The sequence below is a fragment of the Polyodon spathula genome, unplaced genomic scaffold (assembly GCF_017654505.1).
Source record: "Polyodon spathula isolate WHYD16114869_AA unplaced genomic scaffold, ASM1765450v1 scaffolds_613, whole genome shotgun sequence".
Classification (NCBI taxonomy): Eukaryota; Metazoa; Chordata; class Actinopteri; order Acipenseriformes; family Polyodontidae; genus Polyodon; species Polyodon spathula.
In genome coordinates this window covers 60,508-75,000 of record NW_024472102.1, presented here as the reverse complement: position 1 = coordinate 75,000, position 14,493 = coordinate 60,508, and the positions used below count along the sequence as shown (strand labels likewise).

Here is a 14,493-nt window from a genome sequence, read left to right as displayed (position 1 = left end):
ACACTTGACTGTGCTTTACCAGACCTCTCTGGGCTCTGCGATGCTTGACTATGCTTTACCAGACTGTTCATTATTACAATTTGCTCTGTGAAACATTTATAATATTTGTGTCTTTTAGGAAATGTGAGACCTACAAAATGATGGTTATAGGTCAGGATCGCTGGAATATTTAGCATGTGTTTGAATGGCAGAAACTTGGGGGGGTTGTAGTTGGTAAATGAAAGAGACTAAAGTCCATTAAGACTCATTACTTGACATAACCTCATAAATGAACAGAATTGGCTGGCAGCAGTTGTATAAAAATAGGCTTCTGAGAATCAGATGGTGTCTGTATGGTGTCACTTTACTTATGGGTATAGAAAGGGGAACTTCAACAGACAGCTTGTGATATTATTGGAATCATTAATAACAGTGGGCTTACCAACTAGACCTCCACAGAGGAGCACGAAACCACGCGGGCTGTAATTTAAAAAGCGGGCTTGTTTAGTTGCCTGCTGGAAATATTTCAGCACACTGCAAGGTATGCTTTACTTTTTCTTGTAGGTGTATTTTAATCTAATGTGGCCCAAATCCACAGCCATGTGGGTGCACTGTTTGTTTGTCTTAGGGCCCCTTAGCTGAACCGAGATATCCCAAAATGAACAGTGTGAGTGTTCACTGCTGCTAGGTCTTTACAGGGGTGTTGAAATTGAAGTCAAGATGAAAACCTGCCACGTTTAAAAAGACCTCCGTTTCCCCTTACCTTTACAGCACAAGCTCGTGCTGAACAAAGCACTTCTTTGATTGTTTCGATGGCGCTCGCCACAGAAATCAGGTGCTGACTGTCAGGTGAGGGTCGCTGGTGTCAATCGGGTCGGTTTACCATTCACAGTGAAAGAGAAACAGCTGCTCGGGTTTGTGGCGATTGCTGTGGAGAACAGCACTCCACACACATCCAAACACTTGTTTTTTTTTCACTTCGAATACCAATGACCCTCACCCATGAACAATGGGATAAGAGGTTTGTGCAGCAGTGCCACACAAAGAGGCGGTAATGAGTGGAGATCGTGGCGGAAGCTGAGATGAATGTGTGCATCTCAAGAGAATGTCTGCTGCTGTTCATTTTGAAGCTTGCTGCACTGCCATTTTGTATGCTCCTTGTGAACTTGTATAACCATTCATGCCAGCAAACAAAAGGTTTTCATTGCCAAACAAAGCCCTGTTCTGTGTTAATGCTGTACCTGCGGGTCGATTCCAGTTGGTGAAGTTCTTGCTCTAATCTTTTAAATTGAGCAAGACAGTTTGAGGTAAAAACGACTTGCAGTTGACCACAAAAGTAAAAGTATAATTAGTTTGTGTTTTGAAACCACATGACTGGTTTGGAAAAGGATCTTTTTCACAGTTCAAGCAGTATTGTGATTCCTAAGTTAATAATAATAATAATAATAATAATAATACCACTACTACTGATCAATAATAATAACAGCACAACATATTCAGAAACTATCATACTTTTTAGCAGGAGTATACTGTTCAAGAAGAAATATCGACGATGTCGACGAGGAAAATATATTTTCTATTATGTTTTTCATTATGCATTATAAGAGTCAGCCTTCAGATGCTTTGAAACCCATTATCCCATTAACGCCCCTTCAAGGTTCTAATGCGGACATGAGTTTTAAAATCTATAAAGCTGAAAAGGCATGCAGTTTTTTTTTTTAATAATATAAATGTATCGAGCTGTCAAAGCTAAGTGCAGGTAATGGTGGTTGGGCAGATTGAATATTCTGCTGTCATTCACCAAGACTGAACAAGCTAACTCTTGAAGCATGTTCCACTGCAGTGACATGTGTGTGTGTGTGTGTGTGTGTGTGTGTGTGTGTGTGTGTGTGTGTTCAGTTAAGGTGGAGGACAGGTTTTTTCATGGGAGAGCACGAAGCTACATTTGTTATGTTGAAAGCAAGCAAGCAGCGGTAGGAAAAAAAAACAAAAAAAACAGCGTCCTCTATGAATTTTCAGTTGGGGTCCCTATTAAAAAAAAAAAAAACAATGACAAAACAAAAACCCCAGCCATACAAACAGCTTTTTTATTCAGAAACATTTTTAAGTAGCTCATAAGTTATATGAATAGCTTGTAAAATGTAATCTCGCCAACTGTAGCTTGGTCTAAAATCCAACTAGTGGCTACAGCAGAACTGAACTGAAACCCAGACATGCCAAGCCTCACTCATTGTAGGAACTTTTCAGTCTCAGCTGTAGCACTGTCACCCCTTAAAGAAAGGAAATGTCAAAGCGCTTGAATGCTGTATAACAAATCTCACTTATAGTTGTTGCTCATTTTGAACGGCATCTCAGGAAACCCAAATGCAAGAATTTGAATTGCCACGCATGTATTTTATTTCTCAGTGCTACTTTTTCAAACCCTTTTTTTAACATCACAAAGGCTAGGCAAGAAGTTGAACAGCACCCCCGAGACAGCTGACTGCCCCTCAGCCCAGCCTCCGAGCAGCCAGCAGAGAGGGGAGGGCAGCGACCCCTGTTGGGCACCGCCGAGCGACCCCAACAGGAGCTGCCTTCACACCAGACCCATCCGCCACCCGGCGCTCCGCAAGTACTACTTAATGGGTAAAGTCAGCTGCATTTAAACTGAGTGAGACACTGGAGAGTGTAAGCGCTGGGGATTCCACAGGGAGCATCGCATGGGCTCAGACGCTCCCAAGGGCTAGGGAGGCAAAATCAGCAGGCACTGTTTCTCCTGCAGCGTACCTTACTGCAGGAGAAACTCAAGGGCTGGCCTTTGTCTTCCAGGGGCTGGTAGCTCGCCGACAACCACTGTTGTGCTCCTGTGTGCCAGTTTAAAATACAAGCAAAGGAACAAAAGCTTTTCAGTACAATACAACTGGGCTGCTGGTGGTTCTAGTTTCATAAGATAATATAATGGATTTTAAAACTTGTCAACACTGCTTTAATACACAGGCTGGACCCTGGAACAGATGCTGGGAGGGTTTTGATCTTTTTTTAGTGTGCAGCACTGGAAGGCTGATTTGAAGGAGCCCGGCTGTGTTTCTATCAAGCTCTGTGTGTTTCGCAGACACAGCAGAGTCATTGTTCCACATTAGCTGTCTCTGCTCAGGGCTTTGTGAATCAGAAAAGGCTTTGGAATTCCGGTCTCTTAACTGTGCTCCAGCAGGATTGAGTTACATCAGATTTATTTTGCTGACGTCAGCCCTGATACATCTGCTGTCTAGCCAGGCGTGACAGAGGCAAGGAGATGCCGTCTTGTTGTGTGACAAATGCATGTCTCACATTCCATTTGCATAACTTGCAAGGGATGGTGCATTTACAAAAAGTGTAAACTAGACAATATCGCAGGTGTTTTCTTGAGATTATATTTTAGTTTTAGTTTGCTGAAGATACAGGAAGTATATAAACCATATGGCTATATTTTTAACTGTTTCTGTTTGGAAAATAATCTAATCAAAAAACAACCTCAGCTTCAAAACACTCAATCAGAGTTCAGATAGAAGTTCAATCAGAGTTCAGATAGAAGTAGACAACACTTTGGATAGTGGCCTCTTCAGGACAAGAAATGTTTGTCTGCTTGACAAGTTTTTTTTTTTATGACAAGGACACTTGTGTGCTCGTACTGAAGTGTGCTTCAGAAGAGAACACTTGCATTGCAAGGCTTACAGAAAGCCAGCCCACTGACCTCGCAGTTTAAAGGAACAATTCCTTTTTATTTCTTTAGATTCTGTTCCATTGCAAGAAGAAACAAAGACTAAAGGTGCAGTTTGGGATCAGCCAAATGGAACGGTTGAATACACAGTAAGTGCTACTTATGTGCTGTGGGTATTGCAGGATTAGTGCTGAATGTGCCTCGTGTCTTCAAATACTCCAGCAACACCCCTTGGGATTATTTTATTGTTGTAATTTTACAGTCTGTTTAGGAAAAAATCTTTGCTGAAACACAAATATTTTATTGGGTAGCTGCATGCCAAAGTGTGCAAATTAACCCACTTGCTATTTTCTGAATTATATAATAATACTAAAAGAAATGTCAGACAAATCTTTCTCAGTGTTTTCAGTGTAGAATTTTCTTTTGGTATTCATGCAGATACTGTCGTTGAGTGGTTTGTAGGCAGTGATGAAATATCATAGTGTTATGAAGGTTAGTTCACGTTGGAATATCTTCATAAGATTTGTTTCGTGGGCGGCAGCAGGAGCGTTCGTGTTTAATTCAGAGGGAGGGAGCATGTGTACTGCAGCTGAGACCTCTGATAAAACTCCAGAGTGTGCAGAATAATTGAGAACAGTCATCCAGGAAGCCTGTTTTAGTATAGCACTATTGTGAGGCACTGCACTTTACAGATTTACATGGTTTTGTTTCTGATTTGCTATGTTCACACAAGGAATTGAGTGGTTAGTTCAAACCCTGTTTGATGCATCATTCTTCTGTTTGTGGGGCACGCGTGTCCCTTGTAAAGGGTTAAGGCTGGCTGTCCCTGGATTCTGGGCTGTGTAATTGTATCTCATTCTGAAGGATGAGGACATCGATAGCTGCCAGTCCCTGCAGTTGTGTGCAGTCTGTCCTGTTTGTTTTGCTCCCAGGTGCGTTCCGAGGACACTCTGTTCAGTGTAGCGTCCCAGTTCCACACCACCCCAAGCCAGCTGATGAAATGGAACCGACTGTACACTCAGACACTGCTGCCAGGACAGGTACTGTGCAGGGTCGGGTTTTGAATTGCAGGGGTACAGGACAGTGCACCACGTGATTCCTGTTTCTCAAAACGTTGTACTCCAGTGTGAAATTTGAACCTTTTTTTATTGCAAAAAGGAAAATTTAATCTGTTTGATTGCAAGCTCTGATTGCAGACTTGTAGTATGTCTGTAATGTCCTGATGCTAGATACAAGTACATCGTCCTGGTTTTTAACCCTGTAGAATGTAAACACCACACGCTCTCTATCATAAAGAATTGCAGAGCAGAGTTACCAGTCAGGTCAATTGACCGGTGCATTTATGTAACACATTTTAAAGTAACTCTATAAATATCTAAGGGCATGTTAGTTATAAAATGTCATTTATAAAAACATCATTTCCAGCGACAACACATTTGAGACCACTTCTCTTTAATGCCACATATCCAGTTTGCATTGCCGTTTCATATTCTGCGCTATTATATACAATATTGCAAGTCATGGTTGTCGTCTTTTTTTTGTCATACTGATAGGTCTAATATTGAGTTTACAACCACGCCATGGGATGGGTGTTACTGACATAACATCCCCCTGATCAGCACTCTGAACAAATCACTGATCTGAACAGGGACCAGCCACGACTGGTTTGGGATTAGTGGGAGTCTGCTTACAATGTGACTAGCGGGTCGTTTTGCTATTTGTCAGTAGGCAGTGTTGAATACAGCGTGAATATCACAGAGCATCTTACACGGGTTATTGACGTGACCTATTTGTGGATTTTTCTGTAGACAGGACAGCAGAAGTAGCATAACATCACATACAGAAGACCCGATCAACTTTAAGTTCATTTAAAAGGAGCACAAATTTTTTTTGAATTTCTTGATGTAACTTTCCTATATTTTCTGACTTTAGATTAGGAGTTGTTTAAGATCAGAGCACTGTCGCTCTTGGAACGCTGGCTACCATCTTTACAGAATATTGTATTGATTTAACAAACAGTCCCAGCGTGTGATTGTAGAAAGAATACAAGTATTGCTGCGCATACAGCACTGGCATTGTCACACGGGTGGCTTGCTGGTGACATCGGACCAGCAAACGGTTAGACTCCGTACTACGGGAATGAAGCGCTGATGCGCGTTTATTTAATAAAAGATTTAAATAGAAAACAAACACTTTGTAAAAGAAAACGCCGCGTTGGCCAGAACAAACAGACAATACAAAACACCGATGTTCCAAATCCAGCACGAGTAGCAATTGTTTATAGTTTCTTAGATCTTTTTACTTCTGTTCCTTCTGTAAACCATTCAGGTTCCTGCCTCTCTCATGCAGCTGTGCCTGGGCTCGATTGCTTGTCAATCATTTAGTCGGGCTCAGGCACAGTCTGCATGTGAACTGATTTAGCAGGGGAGGCAATTCACCTTCCCGGCCGACCTGAACACCAATGCACAAACACATGCATTTTAAATAATAGCAACACAAAATACACACAGGCATCCACAGGTGTTCCAGCTCGTTTCCTCCTCAGCCATCCAGCTAAACAGCAGCAGCCAGCGGGGCACCCTCGATTTCAAGGAACTCAAAATGAAACGGCATCAATGTGAATTAAGGTCACGGTATGTTATTGCTGCAGCATGCTTCTTCCAACTTCAACTCCCTGTGCCACTGGAGTAAAAAAAAAAAAAAAAAAAAAAAAAAAAACACCCACGCACCCACGCACGCACGCACGCACGCACGCACGCACGCACACACACACAACCTGTATGTGCTTTGTGCAGTTCAAGGGTTTGGAGTGCAGTTTCCAGAGTCCAAAATAAAAACGCAGAGAGTTTGTATTTTACAAACCCTGGGACTGTAAACATGCATACAGTCACGCGGGTGTATTATAAATAGCACAGGAACAGAGCGAGAATGTCATCTATGTGCAACAAAGAGGTTTTCTTTATAAATGATTATTGTTGTAGTTCTTCTTAGTAGCAGTAGTGGTGTTAATATACTAAGATGCAACATATTAATTCCCGGATTATGCGATTAAGGGAAAAGGAACCTATGCTGGAGTGCATCACTGTGTATTCTGCTTTTGTCAGCCTTTCCCTTTTCTGTCCAGTGCTTTACTTGATAAAGTTGTCCTTACATTTTTCCTGTGTGTAGAGTGCCAGCCTAGACACTTAAAGTATTGCTTTTAGGAGTGAAAGCACCAGGCAGAATTGAAAACAAAATGCATTACCAATATTACCCATGCAGCGGCAAGAGTCATTTCTGCTCAGTAGGTGGCACTGTGGGGTTGTAGCAGTAAGCTGTGCTAGGAGGTCTGATTCGATTGCTGTGATGGTGAGGTTATTTCTGGTCCTTGGGTGAGAACTGAGCCACAAACACTCCTTTATACACTATACTATAGATACGGCATAGCAGGTGTTCTTCTGGCCTCTCCTTGGAGCTCTGGCTTCCTGTGATGCAGGTCTCTTTGCTTATGTCGCAGCGGCTGTATGTTCCAGACTTGAAGCGGCCACCACAGAGTGCCGCGTCTCTTCCTCCTGGTGATCGAGCCCCTGACAGCCCCACTACCTGTCCTCCCAGCAGCCCTCTGACTCCTTCCCTAGACGCGGAGTATGACAAGCTGTTGGTAAGAAGAGCTGGTTGCCAGGGCAAGGGGGTTTTGTTCATTGTGTAGGGTTTCCTCTCTCTGTTTACATGAGCTGTGATCTGATCAGAGTTAATGACCCTGATTCAGTCATATAGACCTCCTGAAGAGTCAGGAAAGAAGAAAAAAAAAAAAAAAAAAAAAAAAAAAACGGTTTTCGGTTTGAAATTTCTCAGTTTCCATACAGTTTGTTTCAGCACTGGGTGAAAAATGAAATCTGATGGTTCATCAGATTTTAAAGTATAAGAGTCTAGCCTGGTTGTTTTGGCCTGTCATGAAAACTGACCTTCAGGGACTTTGCACTGACACGCCCGGTCCTCCCAAGGTTCCAGACTCTCTCTTTGTATGCAGGACGTGGAGGCGGTTCCAATGCCTGATGGACAGCTCTGTCTGCTGGCCCTGCCCCCAGAGTGCTCCCTCGCCCAGGAGGAAGAGTCTGTCGCCGTGTGCTACCTGAAGTTGTGCTGCCGCTACATCACCGACAGGAAGGTAAGACCACTCCGTTTCCAATGAACACGGGGTAGTTAGAGCCGCTGTATTCGAAACCTGCTGAAAACTGGTTTTGAATAGAAATTTTCTATTTACAGACTCAGTCACCACAGCTTCAGAGGGAGGAATTACAGATGAATCCCCCCTTTGTGGTCATTTTCAACTCGCTTCAGAAATTGTGATTTTTAAAGCGAATATAAAGTGTGCTTTTAATACATTGAATACATTGAGTGGCGCCCATAACTGTTGACACGCTTTGTTTTCAGATATAATTTTGCTGCCGTTGCCGTGGTTTTGCTTCCCGTTCTCCTGTGTAACTGATTGGTTCTGATTCTGGGTTCCAGGGCGTGGTCACAGGGATCCTGCTCGTCACGCCCAATAAGATCTTCTTCGACCCCTACAAGTCCCACCCCCTGGTGGTCGAGCACGGCTGTGAGGAGTACCTGCTGTCCTGTGCCATCGACAGTCTCGTCTCGGTCTCCTTCTTCAGCGATATCTCAGGGGTGCACTTCGCCAGAGCCTCCCCACTGTGAGTGCAGCTTCCCTGGGGGACAGGACAGGCTTCCCTCTGACCAAGCGATCCATACCATACAACAGGGTCCTGCCAGTATTTGCATTAAACGCCTGTTGCATTTCTTAGGGTTACTAAGGACAGAGTGTTAGTGTACCAGCTGTACTCCCTTATAAAAGTTCCCCATAGTAAAAGTATGGTTACACATAGGTAAGCACTGTAAAGCCCAGAGAGGTAAGGTAAAGCATATTCAGAAACATGGTAGACTATGGTAAATGTGTAGTATAACTAAGGGAAAAGCATGGGAATACCATGGTCAACTTTTGTAAGCGCTCTGTTGAGTCCACGGGGGTGTGTGTAACTTCTCTGTACCTAGGATGTAATCACTGAAACAGAAAATAAGTTATTTTAAACACATCAGCTAAGATAACTCATATTTTAGACCAAGTTTCTCTTTAAGAGGGACGGCTTAACACTTTTTTTTTTAAATATTTTATTCAAAACACGTTTTAAACATGTTGATAGTCAGACGTGATTGAAGGCTTGATTTGCATGCTAATCATCGTATTGTATGTTTCTTTAAAACAATACTGAATCATTTTTCACATAAAAGTGAAAGAACATTGTTTTGGTTTTCGATTATGTCAGATTGTGGAACTGGAGTTCCTTTGCCAGCACCGCGCTAAACTGAATGTTTCTTGTGTAAATGTTGTCTACACAGGGCAAGAAATAAGAAGACAGTCAAAAAACCCAAAGCGCTAAACCTGGAGTCACTCAAACGTGGAGTGAGGCCTAGCCCTGGGATTATATCCTCCTCACCTTCAGCTCCCCAGCGGGACAGGGGCAGCACATCTCCCCCTCCACCAGACAGCTGCTTGAGTTCGCTTTTAAGCCGGAAGCTGTCGGTAGAAGACAAAAACGTCTGGCAGGAGTATTTAGCAGGTCCCCAGGAAAGCCTGTCTGATTATCAACCAGCATGGGCCGCCATGACTGCTGGTCAAGGTAAAAAGAAAACCAGTGCATTTAACATTTACATGCTGTAGTAATGTACAAGACTAATTGATATTCTAATGCAGTTCACCCTCAATATTTCATGACATTTGTTTCACTGTTTTCTTCCTTGAAAAGACCTTGGTAACCAGAGCAGCAGCCTGGTGGAGTTTGGAGGCAGAGAGAACCTGGAGGAGGGGTATGTCGATGTGGGTGCAGGAGTCCTGGGCAGTGCTGCCACCTTCTGCTGTGTTGGTGGTGGAGCAGAGGGGTCAGGAAAAGGCATCTGTATGGAAAAGGTGAAGGCTGGAGGAAATGAAAAGGAGAACGCATTGCTGGACAAACAGTTCAAAAGAGGTATTGCTCAAAATTGATCTGTGAGCACTATGCATTGCTACAGGTAACTCTGTGCAGTAACTGAAGAGAGAGATATTAACTACAACTGGTTTAAGAGTAATCACCCCTATTTAAAATGGACCATAATATATTAAATCACCATTGCAGTCTGCGTTACTATATATTTGTGACTTCAAAAGTGCACAGACATAAAGGAAATCTGGTTTCTATTCACAAAACAGGGAGGTCCTGTAGCACTTTACAACAGGGCTTTGAAAAATGAGCACAAACTAACATAGCCGAAAACAAACAAAATCAAAGGTTTCATGAACTACAAACTTGATTTAATTGAGGACCCACAGAACCACAACTAGAGGGCTACTTCGATCACTACGTAGGTAGGGAATACCCTTCACGTGGTCTGACAACAGGATTCGAAAATAGATTTCTAGCTACCGTACCACAGCTTGTGCTGGTGTATCTGTAACATTGATTATGAATAAGTGCTGTCAATAGGTTCTGAGTTGAAAGTATAAGAAAGTCAAGTGTTTCTGATATGTAAACCTTTGTTTCTCCCAGTTATAAGAAGCCCCTTGTTTGTAACCTCCCCAGGTCCTTCCAAGCAGCCTGCCGCCCGCTCTGCTCTGAGGTTCCTTCGGCTGAGGCTCCAGGCCCCTTTGAAGAGGAAATCCCTCTTCTCTCCAGAGCACAGGGCTGACAAGAGACAGCAGAGCCGAGACGTCTGGTTCATCCTCGCTCAGGACAAGTACGCCCCGGGGATAGTGATACTGCTGCTGCTAAATAATAATAATAATAATAATAATATGTCTTCTAATTGACATTAAATACTGAAAACAAAATAAAACTCTCCACACAGGCAAGCCTGTCTTGTATATGAACTTGATGGCTTGTTGCCTGTTTTACCCCACTTAGACCGTACTTACTCAGCATCTTTGTATCCATTTTTAAATATATGTGAATGAGTTAAAGCAAGAGGTAGAATATGTGTTTTTTAACATGTTGCCACTAGATCAGTTGGCTGCTGAGCCATGTATTACAGTAGGTGCCCGGCTGCTTTTGCAAAGCTCAGTGCAGGTAAGGTTTCCTGTGGAAGATGATGGCTGCAGAGACCGTGATTCCAGTTCTGCTCTGTATGTGTCAGTATTGCCTGTGGTTTTGCTGGCAGGTCAGATGAGCTGTATGCCTATCTGAGCTACTGGAGGCCTGACCTGTACATCATGGAGGGGGGTGGGGAAGAGGGGGAGGAGGAAGAGGAGGAGTTTGTGCTGGTGGATGAGAAGGAGGAAATCTCCCCGACTGAGAACCACAGCGCTTCCCATGTGGTGGAGGACTGGGAGGTGAGGTGTTGACAGATCATTCAGTACTTGGATTCAATTAAAAAGGACCGCATGCCTTTAAGACCTGCTTTAATAGCCAGTTTTATGACACTGTTCAGTCAAACGCACCACTTCATATTTTGACTGTTAATGGCTTATGATATTTTTAATCATTCTGAGTGGTTCTTAATGCAAGTCCTCCAATACTGTTGTTGTTTTTTTTAATAAGTCTGTATAATATAAAATTTCTAGAAGAACCAGCGCCATCTAGTGATTTGCCACTTTGGGTCAAGTTTCCTTCTGTTTTGCTGGCAATACACTGCAGTTCACTAGATGGTGCTGGCACTTACTAATATAAGGACATTTTGGATGATCTAGCCTACATTGCATATGTCTATGGCAGGCAACTAGAATACAAGAGCAGCTAATGAACCCATTTTCAAAAATATATATATATAAAAAAATACATTTCAGATTGCTAAAGGTAAGGAGCCAGGTAAATAAATAAATAGTGTAATTTGAAACTACTTTTACAAAGACTCCGGACATGTGCACAGCAATGCAGCGTCAGGGGAATGAAGGTGCCCCTCTTTTCTGTCCAGATCATCTCTGTGGATGACAGTGGAGGGGAGCAGGCCAAAGAGCCGGAGGCCCTGACGGACATCCTAGAGCAGTCAAACATCATGGAGGCCAGTCACATCCGAGAGGTGAGGAGCGAGACACACCCGCAGACACGAGTCTGCATACGGGCCACACTAAACCAGAAGCATCGTCCCATTGGGGTGAAACGTGGGATGGAAATTCATTAAGTTACTAAAGCCCAGTTTCTGGTCTATGATGTGCTGATAAGGTTGATCAGACTTGGAAGTTGGTGAACATTCAACCCAGGTAGCAGCAAGCTGTCCTTATGAGATGTTCTGGGGTTTTCAGAAAGGAAAAATGCATCCAATAACGTTACCAAACCAGAAATAAACAACTTGGCAAATGAATGTAGTTTCTTATTCTGTTTCAAATTTGAGAATACAATTTTGGAGTATATAGCTTTGACAATATTCTCCAATCAGTGATATGCAAACAACCCGGCAATAATGCAGGCAAATCATGGGACAAGCTGAAAAAAAGAAGTTCCTCCAATGAAGCTGTTGATTTTGATGAATTGCCTGTTAACTGTAAGATATTGCTTTCATGGGTTGTGGTTCGGGCATAACCAAGATTTTGTGCCGTAGCGAACAGCGTGGCCTTCAAGATGACATCAACTCAATGCATTAGTTTGAAGTGTTTTCTGTTTTTGTCACCCCACGCAGCTGTCCAGCCACCTGCCCCCGCGGATCCTGATCCACTCCTGGCAGTTGGCGTACAGCACCTCCCTGCACGGCTCCAGTCTGAAGACTCTCTACAGGAACTTGTCTCAGAGAGAGTCCCCAGCGCTGCTGGTGATAAAGGACTTCCACAGCCAGGTTTTTGGATGCTTCGTCAGCCACCCTTTGAGGTTCAGCGACTCGTTCTATGGAACGGGAGAAACGTTCCTGTTCACTTTCTACCCGGAGTTTAAGGTAAATGTGACTGGAGCAGCACTAGCTCTGTGATTCTCAAAGCTGTTTGCTCTCAGGTGGTATAGCGATGCTTGTAATCACACCAGTGTTGCATGGACAAATATGGGGGGGCCAAAGTTTGCTATCAACCAATTCTCAGTTTTAGTTTTGTACAGCAGTCCAGACTCAAGCATACATACATAGACTCAAGCAATTAGGAGCTACACCCTGTTTAAAAGTGTCATAGACTACTTGAACTAACCAAGCAAATAATCACCCACTGTCAGACTTCTATAAGAGTCTGTGGGATCTGATGCCTTGCCTGTTGTTGCTCATACTGACATCCAACAGGGAGGTACAGCTTGAATGTGTTACAGAATACATAGCAGGTATTCAGTTTGCATAAGAAATGAATGAGGCATGTGAGGTCTAGCCCGTATACACAGTGATACACACTGAATATGGATCTCTGTGTGGAGAGGCAGTGTGGCTGTGGGGTGTAATGTCCTGCATCGGGATGAGAACTGACCTGGAGATACAGTCCGTTCACTGTCTGAAGAGAGCCTGTGAATATGATGTAATGACGTGTGTGGCTAGGCAGTGTTCTTTCTAGTGCAGAATGTGTGCTATTGAGGAAAAGCTAAGCGCCAGCTATTGGTTCTTGTATCTGCAGTGTTTCCATTGGACGGGAGAGAATTCCTTCTTCATTAAAGGCGATTTGGATTCTGTTGCAATTGGTGGAGGAAGGTAAGGGCGTGTCTTCACCCAACTACTCCACTTATTCAGTCTGTATGCTTATAAATAAGACCTTAAAACACATTTAAATATCTCTGTCATGTTTTTCTTGCAAGTCTGGATTGCAGTTTGCTGGAGTCTTACAGTCACTCAAAGCTGATGTATCCTGCCACTGCACTGTAAATTCAGAGCCTGTGGTGAATAAATTGGGACCCCATTAGCACTCCCCATTTCTGAGACTGTCTTGGGGGGGGATCACAGTACCATAATAAACCAGTCCTCTTTTAGAGGAGCCTATTTGATTTAAAGAAACCTGCCATATGTGTACAAATGGAGCCAGATTCTGCACAGAAGGCAGTCCACCCTGTAACAATGTAATGTAAAAGCAGCTGTTACTCTGTGTGTGCTGTATTAGTGTTTTGTGTGGTAACATTAAAAACCAAGAACCGCCCTTCTAATGCACCCAGTAGCATGTAGGATGTGAGAGAGGTCTAACCTTTCTGTCTTCTCTGATCCAGTGGTCATTTCGGGCTGTGGCTGGATGAGAACCTCTACCTGGGGCGGAGCAGTCCCTGCAGCACCTTCGAGAACGACGTCCTGTCAGAGACGGCAGACTTCAGAGTGCTGGAGCTGGAGGTGTGGAACTTCTACTAGCAACACCCTCGCGAAAACAACCCGGGGTTTACTGCACAGGAACGCCACAGCACTGCAGCGAACACCCCTTTCACAGTGTAACCAAACTAGCTAACTATATTCATACTGCAGTGTGTTTTACAGCAGCAGGAACAAGCTTCCACTGGAGTCGCCTGGAAGGAGAGCCGAGGAGAATACCAGAGCCAAGACTTGGGCTGTATACTGGACTAGAATATTCCCATGGCGCTGCTGCAGTGGGGCAATAGAATAGGGGCAATAGGGTCATGCGTCTGCCGTTCGTATCAAAGATGATGCTTCCGTACCCTGCGAGAGTACTTGCTTCACTTCACTTTCTGTTAACACACGCTGGTTATCATGTACTGAAGGGTCCACCGCGATTAAACCTGCAGCATTCATTCATTTAAATTCTGCGTGGACTGCACGATTTGTTGCCAAGCTGTCTGTGTGTATTAAAGTAGTTCGATTTCAGACAATTGATGGGGTTTTGAAAATCCTCAATCTTACTTTTCAGGCACTGTTGTATAATATTTATTTGTATGATTTTTAGACCTTTCTACTTTTAACAATAAACTGCTCAAGCATGAATATCATAGTGT

At 43.4% G+C, this 14,493-nt stretch overlaps 1 protein-coding gene across 2 annotated transcripts; it reads left to right on the top strand.

Moving 5' to 3' along the window:
• The first annotated feature begins 1,878 nt into the window (after positions 1-1,878).
• Positions 1,879-14,482, top strand: si:ch211-15d5.11 (nuclear receptor coactivator 7). Of its 2 annotated transcripts, XM_041240519.1 has the most exons (14): positions 1,884-2,604; positions 3,728-3,804; positions 4,588-4,695; positions 7,152-7,295; positions 7,665-7,802; positions 8,147-8,331; positions 9,035-9,315; positions 9,442-9,660; positions 10,252-10,405; positions 10,826-10,997; positions 11,579-11,683; positions 12,281-12,529; positions 13,182-13,255; positions 13,762-14,482. In XM_041240519.1, the coding sequence occupies exons 1-14, from the start codon at positions 2,601-2,603 to the stop codon at positions 13,895-13,897; spliced, it is 2,046 nt and encodes a 681-aa protein (XP_041096453.1). In that variant the 5' UTR covers positions 1,884-2,600; the 3' UTR covers positions 13,898-14,482. The 2 variants fall into 2 exon arrangements, with proteins under 2 accessions (XP_041096455.1, XP_041096453.1); XM_041240521.1 differs by lacking the exon at positions 4,588-4,695 and having other exon boundaries at positions 1,879-2,604.
• Positions 14,483-14,493: the final 11 nt, after the last annotated feature.

Coding starts and splice junctions, on each gene's coding strand:
- si:ch211-15d5.11 (XM_041240519.1), top strand. Junction 9,316..9,441: donor CGCCATGACTGCTGGTCAAG/GTAAAAAGAAAA, acceptor TTCCTTGAAAAG/ACCTTGGTAACCAGAGCAGC. Junction 10,406..10,825: donor TTCATCCTCGCTCAGGACAA/GTACGCCCCGGG, acceptor TTTTGCTGGCAG/GTCAGATGAGCTGTATGCCT.